The 12064-nt window shown below is 48.6% G+C and overlaps 1 protein-coding gene and 1 long non-coding RNA gene across 2 annotated transcripts; one reads left to right on the top strand and one right to left on the bottom strand.

Annotated features, from left to right (window-relative positions):
* The first annotated feature begins 74 nt into the window (after nucleotides 1–74).
* On the top strand, nucleotides 75–3461 carry LOC148672288 (uncharacterized). The gene is made up of 2 exons (XR_015935735.1): nucleotides 75–1190; nucleotides 1495–3461. It is a non-coding gene; the product is annotated as an uncharacterized LOC148672288 (long non-coding RNA).
* On the bottom strand, nucleotides 3459–8323 carry tm4sf5 (transmembrane 4 L six family member 5). Its single transcript, XM_088627919.1, has 5 exons — nucleotides 8153–8323; nucleotides 7374–7454; nucleotides 5895–6043; nucleotides 5467–5653; nucleotides 3459–4093 (listed from the first exon to the last, which is right to left on the bottom strand). Exons 1-5 carry the CDS (start codon nucleotides 8321–8323, stop codon nucleotides 4076–4078), a joined length of 606 nt encoding a protein of 201 aa, XP_088484045.1. The 3' UTR covers nucleotides 3459–4075.
* Between the last annotated feature and the right edge of the window lie 3741 nt (nucleotides 8324–12064).

Genomic DNA, 12064 nt, shown 5'->3' with positions numbered 1-12064 from the left:
ATTTTTCTCTCCCAAACTTCCTCATCGATCGAGCCGATCTCGACTGATATAGTCTTGCGTGTTATACGGTTGTTCCGTATGCTGCTGATGTGAGATATAGCTTTCCCCGGGTGTACAATTTGTGAGTTCGGTCGGCCATCTTTGTAGGGTCTAACTGTACCCGAAACAGGTTTATTAGGAAAAAACCAGATCCAGCCATTTAAAATGAGCGAGGTATGCTTCATTTAAACGCGGTGCACGTACGGCAACATACCGCCTGCTTTTTGATATATTGTAGCGCCTTCGCCCGGTGGTGAGGAGGAAGCGCACCTAGACACTCAGGGTACCGCGAAACAGGCTAGGAGTTGTAGCCGGGGGGAGTCTGAGAGTCAGCACGATGACCAGCAGCTGACCCTGCTTACGTAAACAGTGTTATATTAGTTTAAGTGTCCTGTGTAGCTTTGTAAGTGTGTAGTCTTCTGTTAACGAGTTACCACCCTAAACCTGTGTACGTCTTCTGTCGCCTTATGTGTGTGTAAATCCTGTGTTGGTTTTGGTTTTGATGGAAGAATAACAGCAGTGCGCCACCACTGCTACCTCACACCCATCCAGGAATGCATCCTGGGGCTGGACCTGCTGCAGTGGGCAGGGGCCAGTTTGGACTTGGGCCGGCAGGAGTTGGTGTGGCAGGGAGAGCGACTTCACCTGGTGGAGGGCAGGCCCGGCGAGGGCCGAGGGATGCAGGCTTGCTGGAGCCGGGGGGGGAAAAGAGGCAGTGGTGGCGGCAGTCGCCAGGGTGGAACGGGCCCGTGAGCCGAGGAGCGAGCGTGCCGGATCCTGCCCCTGAGTCACCAAGGGGGCCAGACAAGGCGGCGGTGGCGGGGGCCGAGCATTGCGTGGAAGCAACGGCGTTGAGGACCTGCACCAGTGAAGCTGCCAGGGCCTCGGTCGGGACCAGCGGCAGCGGCCGCAGGCGCTACTTGCCCAGAGCGAGGACCTCTTCGTGGCAGGGCTGCACTCGCACTGCCCTGGTCCAACACGACGTCGACACCGGCGAAGCTCGGCCCATCTGCAACCCACCGCGGCGCATGGCTCACACCAAGAGGACCGCCGCCGAGGACAAGATGGCCACAGCGGGGGTGACTGAGCCCTCCGCGAGCCCGTGGTCTGCACCAGCTGTGCTGGTCCGCAAAAAAAGACGGCTCGTGGAGGTTCTGTCACGGACGTCCAAAGGGACTAACCGTGGGGAGCAGGAGAGCGGAAAAAGGCCCGGGCTCATTAGTGCAAAGAGTTCAGGAATGCCGTATAGAAACCTGTGCCCTCAGGGAGCGGACGTGGGGCGCCCTGGTGCTAGGCGGGTCTCAGGACATCCGAACGTCAATGCTGAGCGAGGACAGAGTGCAAGACCCGGAAATATATAGCCCAAGGGAAAGAGAGGAACAGGAAGGACAGCAGACCGGAAAACTAGGGACAGGACAGAGAAGGAGCGCCCTCTGGCTACAGAGGGCGTGACAGGTTCTGCGTAAACTACCGCAAGCTGAACGAGGTCACCCGGAAAGACTCCTACCCCCTGCCGAGGATAGACGACGCCTTGGACTACATCACCGGGTCGACCCGGTTCAGCTCCCTTGACCTCCGCTGCGGCTACTGGCAGGTACCGCTCGCTCCCGAAGCTCGCCCGAAGACGGCCTTTTCCATCGGCCAGGGCCTCTGGCAGTTCACTGTCATGCCCTTTGGCCTGTGCAATGCCCCGGCGACCTTCGAGAGGCTGATGGAGAGGGTGCTGGCATCGGTCCCGCAGAACCAGTGTGTGCTGTGCCTGGACGACCTGCTGGTCCATGCCCAAGGCTTCGACCGGGCCTTGACAAACCTCCAGGCGGTGCTGGCCCAAGGCTCAACCCCCGCAAGTGTGAGCTTGTGTGGCGGGAGGTGACCTTCCTAAGACATGTTGTTGGACTTTTCAGGTAGGAGGTAAAAACCACTTGTTCTAAACCTGACTTGGGACCCAAAATCCAGCCCTGGGCTTGAAAAAGCGTGTGAATGCAAACCCAAACTCTACCTGGGGTGTCAACTGAACATTTCTGCCATCTATATCTGAACTTCTCTGGGCATAGGATTTTGACATGTTCCCCAAACCAAAAAGAAAGAATGGGAAACAAAGAAGACCACTGATAACGGCACTTGCATTTGAATGACATTCACTAATGCTAGGTTACAACTTTTGATCTGACCGACTCAGTTTTGAGATACAAATGCAGCGCGGTGCACCGAGGCATCCATGCCCTTCGGAGTTTCTGAAAAAAATAATTTCAGATAGGAGGTCAAAAACCACTTGTCCTTAACCTGACTTGGGACCAAAATCCAGCCCTGAGCTTAAAAAATGTCCAAGTAGTGTGTGAATGCAAACCCTAACTCAACTGAACATTTCTGCCATCTATATCTGAACTTCTCTGGGCATAGGATTTTGACATGTTCCCCTAACCAAACAGTTTGAGTGGGAAACAATCAAGACCATTGATCAAAGCTCTTGCAAGTGAATGGGATTCAACAAGGCTTGGTTACAACTTTTGATCCGACCGACTTAGTTTTGGGATACAATTACCACACGGTGCATCGCACCATCCAGGCCACAGGGATTTTCCTGAAAAAAAAAAATTCAGATAGGAGCAAAAAACCACTCGTTCTAAACCTGACTTGGGCCCCCAAATCCAGCCCTGAGCTTAAAATGGTCTAAGTAGTGTGTGAATGCTAACCCTTCCTGGGGTGTCAACTGAGCATTTCCACAATCTATATCTGAACTTCCTTGAAACAGGATTTTCACATGTTCCCCAATCCACAAAGTATGAGTGATAAACAATCAAGACAGCTGATAAAAGCTCTTGCATTTGAATGAGATTCAATAATACTTGGTTACAACCGACCGACTCAGTTCTGGGATACAATTACCGCGCGGTGCATCGCGCCATCCAGACCCCTGAGAGTTTGGCACCTTCGCAATGCCATAGGGCTGAGAAAACCTGGCAAAGTTATTTAACTGACTGTACTGTGATAATGTTGTAGAATGATGTACAGTACTATTGAACTGTTCACACTTTATCAGTGCAATAGAGGTGAGAACAACTGACGATACCATGGTATTTCTATAGTGCTGATTGCTCCCTGGTAAAACTATAGGGCTCAGAACACCCTGACAATGCTGTGGTTTTTCTGTAGAGCTGAAGGCACCACAGAGAAGCAGCAGGGCTGTGCAGTCCCTGACAATGGTACTGAACTGACTACACCATTGCAATGCTACAGACCTGAAGACACAGGGGAGTATTGAGGGCACCCTAACTGTCTCATGAGAGGCTCATGGCATCCCAAGTATGTTACAGGGTTCCCTTAAGTTTCTTGCATAACACTTTTTCTGAAACATATCTATACTTTTCTTTACCATTATAATGAAGATATAATGCAACAAAATAAAGACAGAAATTACATTACCAGCTGGGTTTCTGTTTATTAAAACCATATGGTTGATTGCATATCGTACTTTGCATATGCTATGGATAAACTGTTCAACAAGAGAGAACCCCATGAAAAACAAGCTTGACTCACATTTAAATAACCAAGCTCTCATGTTTATTGTGCTTGTTTGTTCTCAAAGTAGAGCCCTACCTAAATCAGCCAAGAGAAAAAAAGCTGAGTTAAAGCAATCTTATTATAAATGATCAGATCTGATTTGACCAATCAGAAGTATTCCCTGCAATAACATAGTGGATCCAACTCATGCATAGCAGTGTGATCCTTTTAGGATTTTACCAGTTGCAGGGCTGCTGTGTACTTTTTTGTACTGATAAAGCAGAAACTAATAAATTACTAATAAAGCAGAATAATGTGTAATTGCTACAGTACTTAAACGTGACATGTCAGGAGAATGAGAACCTCTAATCTATTAAGCATGAAATCACCAGCAACCAGCAACCAGTGTCTATGCAGCATGCTCCTGTAGCCGGATCAGACTGCTGTGCAGTGGGTCTGGTCTCTCTCCCTTCCAAGCAGAAGAAAACTGAGTTGTTCTGGAGTGGTTTGTCTGGCGCTCACGATCTTGTGACTTTCACAAACCTCCATCACCCTGGAATGCAAAGAAAGCAAATAAATAAGAACAAAGAATACACAGGCAGACCCATTATACTGTACGTCAGTGATCCAGATTGCCATGACAAAATGAAATGATGTATAAAGGTAATTCTCTTTAAGGATAGTGGAAATATGGAGGTTTGGAATTGTAATAATGCCTTAAACTTTGCCTTAAAAACGGGAGGCTTTTCCCATGAGAATTAATGAATAAAGTAAGGTTAGGGACCATAAATGACAGTAGATTGAGTTTGTTTTACTTGTAGCTACCCAGATACAGTACAGAGGGCCCTGTTAAGTCCAGTTACATTCCTTAATAAAGCAATTTATAGACTCGGGAGGGGAATTAATCTCCATAAGGAATAATGTAGTTAGCTAGAGACAGTTCAGATACAGCTATATACTGTATACTATACAGTATTTAATGTATAGCCCATAATAAAACAAACAGAAATGGATAGCATTACCAGCTCCTTTCGAACTGTGGTCTCGTCCACAGCAATAATCATTTGGTGCTTAAGGGCAGATTTTCTTTCTACACTGTTCATGCATTTGAAGTTAGTGATCACACCTGAATCCATCAGTTGGATCAACAACATTTTGCATGATAATAAGATTTCAAGTTTAATAATGAGGCATAATCAATCATAATCTTCGCGTAATAACGTTTAAATTAGAATTAGATTAGATTAAATTAGATTTTGCTTTGAACATTTTTTTAATTCCAGAACAGAATAATTCACAGTCCTCTGCGTTGCTGCTCCTTAGCACCTTGAAAAACATCATAAATGCAAGGATTTTTTACATGTAGTGGGATGTCTTATTATAGAGACCATCTATAGTTCTTTTGAGACTTGAACAAATAAAGAAGGAGGCTCTGTAGTTCCTGTGTGCAGTGTGAGCAGAGATTCCTGAAATTCCTGATTCTTGATTGAGAGGATGGGTGAAAGGGCACGCATTCATTATTTTAGGGGTTCAGTCTCATTTTTTATGGACAAGCAAAGCTGAAAGGTCCAGTTTCCTTAAAGCCGTGTGTGTTTTGGGAAAAAAACAAAAACGTGGGAGATTAAAAGTGGAGCTTCTAGATGAGGGCCTAATGTACACTTTGAGGATTGTGGGTGCATTGAGGCAGGACGTCCTACAACCTCAGCACAGCAAGTCAGAAAACTCCATCTCCCAGAGTTCAACAGTCTTGGCCACACTTTGCAGGAAGCTGTTTCCCATGATCCCTATTGTATATGAACTAAACAGAACACATCTTTAAGAGTTACTTATAATCTCTCCTGTGCCCCTTGGGCCCAACCGTGCCATTGGGACCCCAGCACCCACGAAAGAGGCTTCTCGTCAGACAGAGCACCGCGCTTCACCCACCTCTCTCCCTCCCTTCTTGCGGCAGTCTCCGCAGATGCAGCCCAGGCAGCCGTTGAAGACCTGCACCCCGCAGAGGATGAGCTCCAGCCCGCCCAGCCCCAGCAGGATGGAGAAGAGCACGATGTGCCACAGCACGATGTTCTCCGGCTCCGAGCACTTCCACCAGATCCCCTCGTCCACCAGGTAGCTTTGACTGGGGGCAGGGGAGTGACAGGGTTGAGAGAGAGAAAAGAAGGGGAAGAACACTGCCTTCACTGTACAAATGGGAAACACAGTCAACATCTCCCCAGGCTTCCCTACACCGCCACAAAAAAAGCTCCCCCAACCCAAAGAACACAATCTGAAGTATGCAGCTGCTTAAAACGGCATGCTTCAGGTTTAGAGCATTGTCTTCTGATCCGAACGGAGGGGCAGGAAGGGGCACTCACTTGCCCTTCATGTCCGCGAAGGGGTAGCCCCACTCAAGGGTTTCATTCTTCAAGCACAGCGGTCCTCGGGCCAGCCCCGCAGAGGCCACACTGGTGCAGTAGAGAGCCCCCAGTACCCCGAACACCGAGGAGAACACCGAGCTCAGCATCTGGAGAGACACAGAGGGTCACACACCCTTTTTAATGCAAACTGCTATTTTTCAATTTCAGCCTGAGACCCAGAACTAAGGTAGACTAGGGCCTTCAGCTGTATGCATTCGTTGTATGAAATGTTAAATTTGTGATTCATTATTATTCATACAAATCGTGCATTCAAAATACTATTCGACACCATAACTAGTAAAATACCCTTTTAATTTGTTGTGATGATTAAGATGTCAACAGCTGAGAGGAGGTAATAACAAAGTAAAAACACACTCGGCGCTTGCATTAGCCAGGAAGTGACTGTAATTCATGTCACAAAAATAGCTGTGTGTACAGTGTGTCTCTTATTGAAGTGAGTGCTCATCTAAGGAGGGGTGAGAGTAAACCATCTATAAATGTCTGTCTTCCGCGGATTTTCAGTAAAGATTGTGTGCCCCTCTTGTTAGCATAGTATATAATTAATATAACCATAGTTTTCATTTTTAAAGTTTTGTACAACGTAGCTCATGAGAAATAGCCTGGTCTAACAGCAGGTGGTGTAGTGACCGCCTTTCTCCACCAGAGGGCAGTGCACACGAGCGCCTAGCCTTCGTTTGGAAGCTCTTTCAATCGTACAAAATACTGACCCAGCTTGTAATGCCTTTTTTGTGTCATTTCTTTTTAGATCTTTCAGTACTAAGTAAACGTTTGTATTTTACGTTTTGTGAAAACATTCTAACCCCCCAGCACTCGAAGTCTTGATTTGCTTATTCCTAAATGTAATGTACTGTACCGCTGTGCTGTTTCCCTAATTGTCCTTGGTACAGTAGTGGAACCTGCAGAGCTGAACCTGCAGACTTAGCATACCAGCCAAATCCTAAAAAGAAGTAGGAAGCTGGGTGTCATCCTTTTGGACAGGATTACCCTTCAAAGCTGCCTGATCACAAAACCTTGTCTCCCCCACCCCTTCCTTGCAGGATCCACAAGGTGGCAGTGTGCCTTAACAGTACAGCCACGTGGTTCTGTTCTTACTTTCTAACTGCCTCCCTCCACCACTCTATGTGTAAAGAAGTCCTTTTCTGTTCTCAAGCCCTCAACAAATCAACTGAAGCCTGAGACCTAGCGTGGACATTAACAACGAGCCTAACGAGCCTCCCTCCTCTGCCCTGCCTCTCAGGTAAGTGACTGAGCAGCTGTTGTATGCTTCGAATTTGGGCTGGGGAACGAGAGTCTGGAATACAGAAAGGGAGGAATGTAATAGATCAGAGCAGCACAGTACATCATTATTGTGTCACATCTGAAAATGACCAATCAGGAGCGAGCAACTGCAAACCGCCTCCGCCCCCTTTCTCTCACCCGGCAACGGTTTCCACAGCACCCGGTTCCACAGCAGCCCTTGCCTCCAGCTCTGATGGCGGAGCAGCTCGGACACAGCATCTGTAACACACAGCCCAGGCCGGTAGTGAGCTTCCTTCTTTCTTCCGGCACACTGGCAGGCCCTGGCGACGGACAGACTGACACCCTCACACCGGGGACAGAGGGGCTCCTGTCCGAACCCTGGAGGAACTGAGGAATGTCGGCAGTTTGCCCCAACATCTCCCCCGTACCCTAAGACACTGGTTCCTCTGTAGAAATGCTGCCATGTTTGTTTGCCGGTCAGCCTGTGCTATTTAACAATCTGATGGGATTTCAGCTGCACGAGACTAACGTGGCCATCAAAGGCTGGGGTTACTGTTCAAAGTTCAGTAACTTCTCCAAAGTGAACCGTTTCTCAGGGTACTGTTTGGGCGTGCCCTGCCTTGCGCTCGTTGCTTGCCGGGTAGGCTCCGGCTTCCCGCGACACCGTACGGTATAAAGCGGTTTGGCAAGTGACAGGACATTTTTAAACCCTGAAGCTGAGGGTTTTGCTGAACTAGTTTAAGACTCCGACCAGGGAAAGTGATCAGACAGACACAGCACAGCATGCGGATCCCTCTGGACATTGTGACCCACAAGCCTCTTGTCTTAATGCCAGCACAGAGCAGACAGGTTGGAGATTTTGAGGAGCTGGAGGGGGATCACGACCACTGCAGTGACAGGGGCCACGGGGGCCCCGGCAGCTGGGGACACGCGGGGGCGAAGAGGTGCACACTCACGAACAGGCCGCCCCCCAGGAAGCCGCCCATGAGCAAGGTCTGCAGGCTGGTGTGCTTGATGTCCGGCGAGGTGCCGCTGGGGAAGAACAGGAGCAGGTTGGCGATGATGCAGCAGAAGGCCGAGGTGAGCAGCGTCAGCCCGATCAGCCGGGAGCACTTTCCGGTACACATGGCGGAGAGAGCCCTCCAGGATCCCAGCGAGCGGCGGAAAGAGGTGGAGTAGGAGCTGCCCTACTCTGTAGCGAGTCCCCGGGCCTTTTCAAATAACCAACACTGTACAGTGCCTTTAAAAGTGGCTCCTCAGAGCGCTTCTCCCTTCCTGTGTCCCTCTCTCCTTGTCAAGACAGAAAGACTGACACGCAGCGGCTGAGGACGAAAGTCCTCTTTGCGGGTTCGCTGTCCTGTTTCTCCCTTCCGCTCGGAAGTAAGGGGCAAAGAAACAGAGATGCCAAGAGCCCGAAAGAAGAGCTCCCCTTCTTTTTCTCTTCACCCCAAATCTCTCGTTCCTCCGCTCGCTGGCTTCCCGGCTCCAGTGAACTGTGTCCCAGGTGCCCTCTGTTATCTGCTCAGCTGTTTGCACAATTTATGGTTCGTTTGCAGGGGATGGGGGGGCAGCTGAGCGAATGCTGCTGGCTGATTGGACACTGTGGACACGCAGCCCAGCCTGAGGCCCGGTGAAGTGGGGGAGGACACCCAGGCGCTGACGCACCAGGGCTGTAGAAACCACCGGGGTACCAAAGTCCGGTCCTCTCGGTTCATTTTTTTTTTAGTTTATGATAGCCATTATTATTACTCCTCTGCTGTATCAGTTGATTTTTTTAATTTGATGGTCCCCGTTATTATTACAAACACGCTATATATAGTTCAGGTGGGGAGCTGCGTCAGCAGGCGTAGGCTGCAAAGGAACAAGTAATAGGTTTATTCCCTGCTGAAAAGAGAAGACAGAAAACACAACGTTTCGGCCGTGGAGCCTTCTTCAGGTGTGAAGAAGTCTTCTGTCTTCTTTTTTCAACATGGGATAAACCTATTACTTGTTCCTTTGCACGCTATATATACAGTCTTTCACATCCATGCTGTGCACAAAATTGTGATTCTGTGATTGGCTGGAAGGGCGCTCTGAAGTCCTCGCTGGGAGGTGGGGGACTCCTCACTCCTTCACTCCTTCAGTAATTACGTCACCCCTACTGATCCAGTCTCCCTGGCTGGATGAATGAGTATCGGTTCCACTGAGGTAACCCTACAAATGGATCTGCATCCACCTAGAAAAGAGTCACGCAGTTCCTGCTCAACACTACAGAAGCCAGGGTATGTTCTGGCCTGTTGAGCCTCTGGTCCCGAATCGGAGTTGTTGGCATTGCACAGTGGGCTCCCATTGTACAGCAGTCTGATCCAGGCCAGGTTTTGCCATGTTGTAAGGCAGACTGCTACAAGTATAGACTGATGCACAGTATTGAATCGAGTTTCGAGGAGGCTGATCTGGGCTAAACTGAGTGTGCGAGCTGCAGGAAAAAAATAATTTGCCCTTTTGCTGGACTCGACTGTGTGATTCAGTTGTAGGTCTTGCTGTGAGCCACGGGCTGTGTTGCTGGCAGTTCACATTTTGATTGATTTATACTCTGTCTAAGATCACTGGTGTGTTTCAAGTGTTTGTCTAGCTGTAGCTGGGTTAAGACGCAGGTAAACACAGATGATCAAGGACCTGTGTTCTGGTCAGTCTGGGAGACCAGGTTCAGCATAAATAATCCGAACATTATTTTAGAGAGCTTGTTGTCGTATTTATTTTAGGACATTCTGATTTTTTGTATTGTGGAAACCTCAGCCTAAGGCACTTTTGTACTTTCACAAGCAGCATCTGAATTCACCACCTTACAGTCCAGCTCTGCACATTCCTTGGCCACATGTTCTGATTTCACGTGTCGACCTTGGATTCTTTGGTAGGGAGATCAAGCTAAACTTAATCTCCACTCCCAGTCAGTGATGTATTTTAAGAATATACACCCTTTTGAGTTGTCCTTTCTGCTGTCTTATTAATAAATGTTTTCCACTTGATTATTACTCTTTTACCAGAGCTGTACAGTACCAGAGCCTATGAATAACTCAATTGTGCTCCAGAGTTATTATCTCCGAAGCGGCAGAGGGTTCACTAGATAAGAGGGTCCATTTCCTTGTTGGAGTGACAGTGCTTGCTTGTACCTGTACTTTGTTTCCATTTATTGATTGCCCTTGCTGTTCATCAGAGAGGGCCAGCAAAGACGGACAAGCTTAGCTGTAAAAATGATGGCCTCCTTTTCCTGTTCCTGCTTTAGAAGGTGTTGTGGCTCCACCTGTCGAAGAGCCACTTCCAGTCATTTACCCTGGCAAGAGCACCACACTTCTGATGATCTCACCTCCACTCGTACAGCTGACCTGATCTGTTCATACTGCAGGGACGTGGTTGATGCCAACTCTGTAATCATGTCTGAGCAACCCACATCTGATAAGGAGAAGTATTAAAGCCCAGGTTTGTGTAAGCAGGGAGAGCTGCTCATGCTGGGTAAGGTGCTGAAGGTACTGTTGAAGGTGCAGTAGGGTCAGGGCAGCAGTGCCTTCTGCTGAAACATCTTGTTTTCTCGAAACCTCTACAGAGATTGGTATAATCTGCCACAGCCATATCACCCTGCACCTCTCAACTGTCTACCCACTGGAGCTCAGCAGGTGTGAGCCTGGCCAGTACTGGGATGGGAGACCTCCTGGGAAACACTAAGGTTGCTGCTGGAAGAGGTGTTGGTGAGGCCAGCAGGGGGTGCTCACCCTGCGGTCCATGCCGGTCCTAATGTCCCAGTATAGTGACAGGGACACTATACTGTAAACAGGCACTGTCCTTCGGATGAGATGTAAAACCGAGGTCCTGAGTGTTTCTCGAAAAGAGTAGGGGTGTAACCCTGGCATCCTGGCCAAGTTTCCCATTGGCCCTTACCAATCATGGCCTCCTAATAACCCCTCATCTCTGAACTGGCTTCATCACTCTGCTCTCCTCCCCACTGATAGCTGATGTGTGGGGAGTGTTCTGGAGCACTATGGCTGCTGTCGCATCATCCAGGTGGGGCTGCACATTTGTGGTGGAGGGGAGTCCCCATTACCTGGAAAGTGCTTTGAGTGGAGTGTCCAGGTAAGCGCTATATAAGTGTTAGCAATTATAATAATAATAATTATTATTATTATTATAATCCTCCTGAGTGCTTGCAGAAGACAGGCAGCACTGCTCCAGCAATGCTAACATCCCACTGCACTGCTCCTGCTCTGCTGTGGAGGCCTTCAGTGGGCAGTGGTTATTTTTCCAGCTGGTGAAAGAATGAAAGACAGCGTTGACGGAGTGGTTTGTACGGAGAAGTCTCACAGAGTAGTGGATCAGGCCAGGAGCTCCCCTTACCAGCAGAGCCAGGGTTTATGACCTGCTCGAGCTAGTTCTGCACAGAGAGGAATCAGCCTTTTTTTCATATTGAAAAACACAAACATTAGCTTCCTTTCTTTGGTGTGATCTGTGTTGCTCTGCTTCCCAGCGGTCACTCAACCTCAGCTGCAATGTCTGCTGTGTCCCAAATTACTTCTTCAGCGATGCATACTGAAGGCCATGTAGCCTCTCCGGCAACCCAGTGCTCAAGAGACCCCCGCTGCAAGTCTTAATAAAGATCATGTGACCTCTGCTGGGTCCCAAAGATCACATGACCCCTGCTGAAAGTCAGGGTAACGGCAGAAGGGACAGCTACTTTTTACTTCCTAATACTTGAGTAGTACGAAGAGATTATACTTTTGTACTTTCACAAGCCGCATCTGAATTCACCACATTACATTCCAGTACTGTATACTCCTTGGCCACATTTTCTGATTTCACGCATCGACCTTGGATTCTTCGGGAAGGGGAGGGGTTCTCAG

Source organism: Lepisosteus platostomus, chromosome 4 (assembly GCF_059453375.1).
Source record: "Lepisosteus platostomus isolate fLepPlt1 chromosome 4, fLepPlt1.hap1, whole genome shotgun sequence".
In the NCBI taxonomy this organism is placed as follows: domain Eukaryota; kingdom Metazoa; phylum Chordata; class Actinopteri; order Semionotiformes; family Lepisosteidae; genus Lepisosteus; species Lepisosteus platostomus.
This window is presented reverse-complemented; position numbering and strand designations above follow the sequence as displayed.

Excerpts from the sequence above, each read along its gene's own strand:
- tm4sf5 (XM_088627919.1), bottom strand. The coding sequence starts at position 8,323 with ATGTGTACCGGAAAGTGCTCCCGGCTGATCGGGCTGACGCTGCTCACC. Across the intron at positions 7,455-8,152 it reads TCCTGGGGGGCGGCCTGTTC|ATGCTGTGTCCGAGCTGCTC; the intron begins GTGAGTGTGCAC and ends TGTGTGTTACAG. Across the intron at positions 6,044-7,373 it reads GCTGTGGAAACCGTTGCCGG|ATGCTGAGCTCGGTGTTCTC; the intron begins GTGAGAGAAAGG and ends GTGTCTCTCCAG.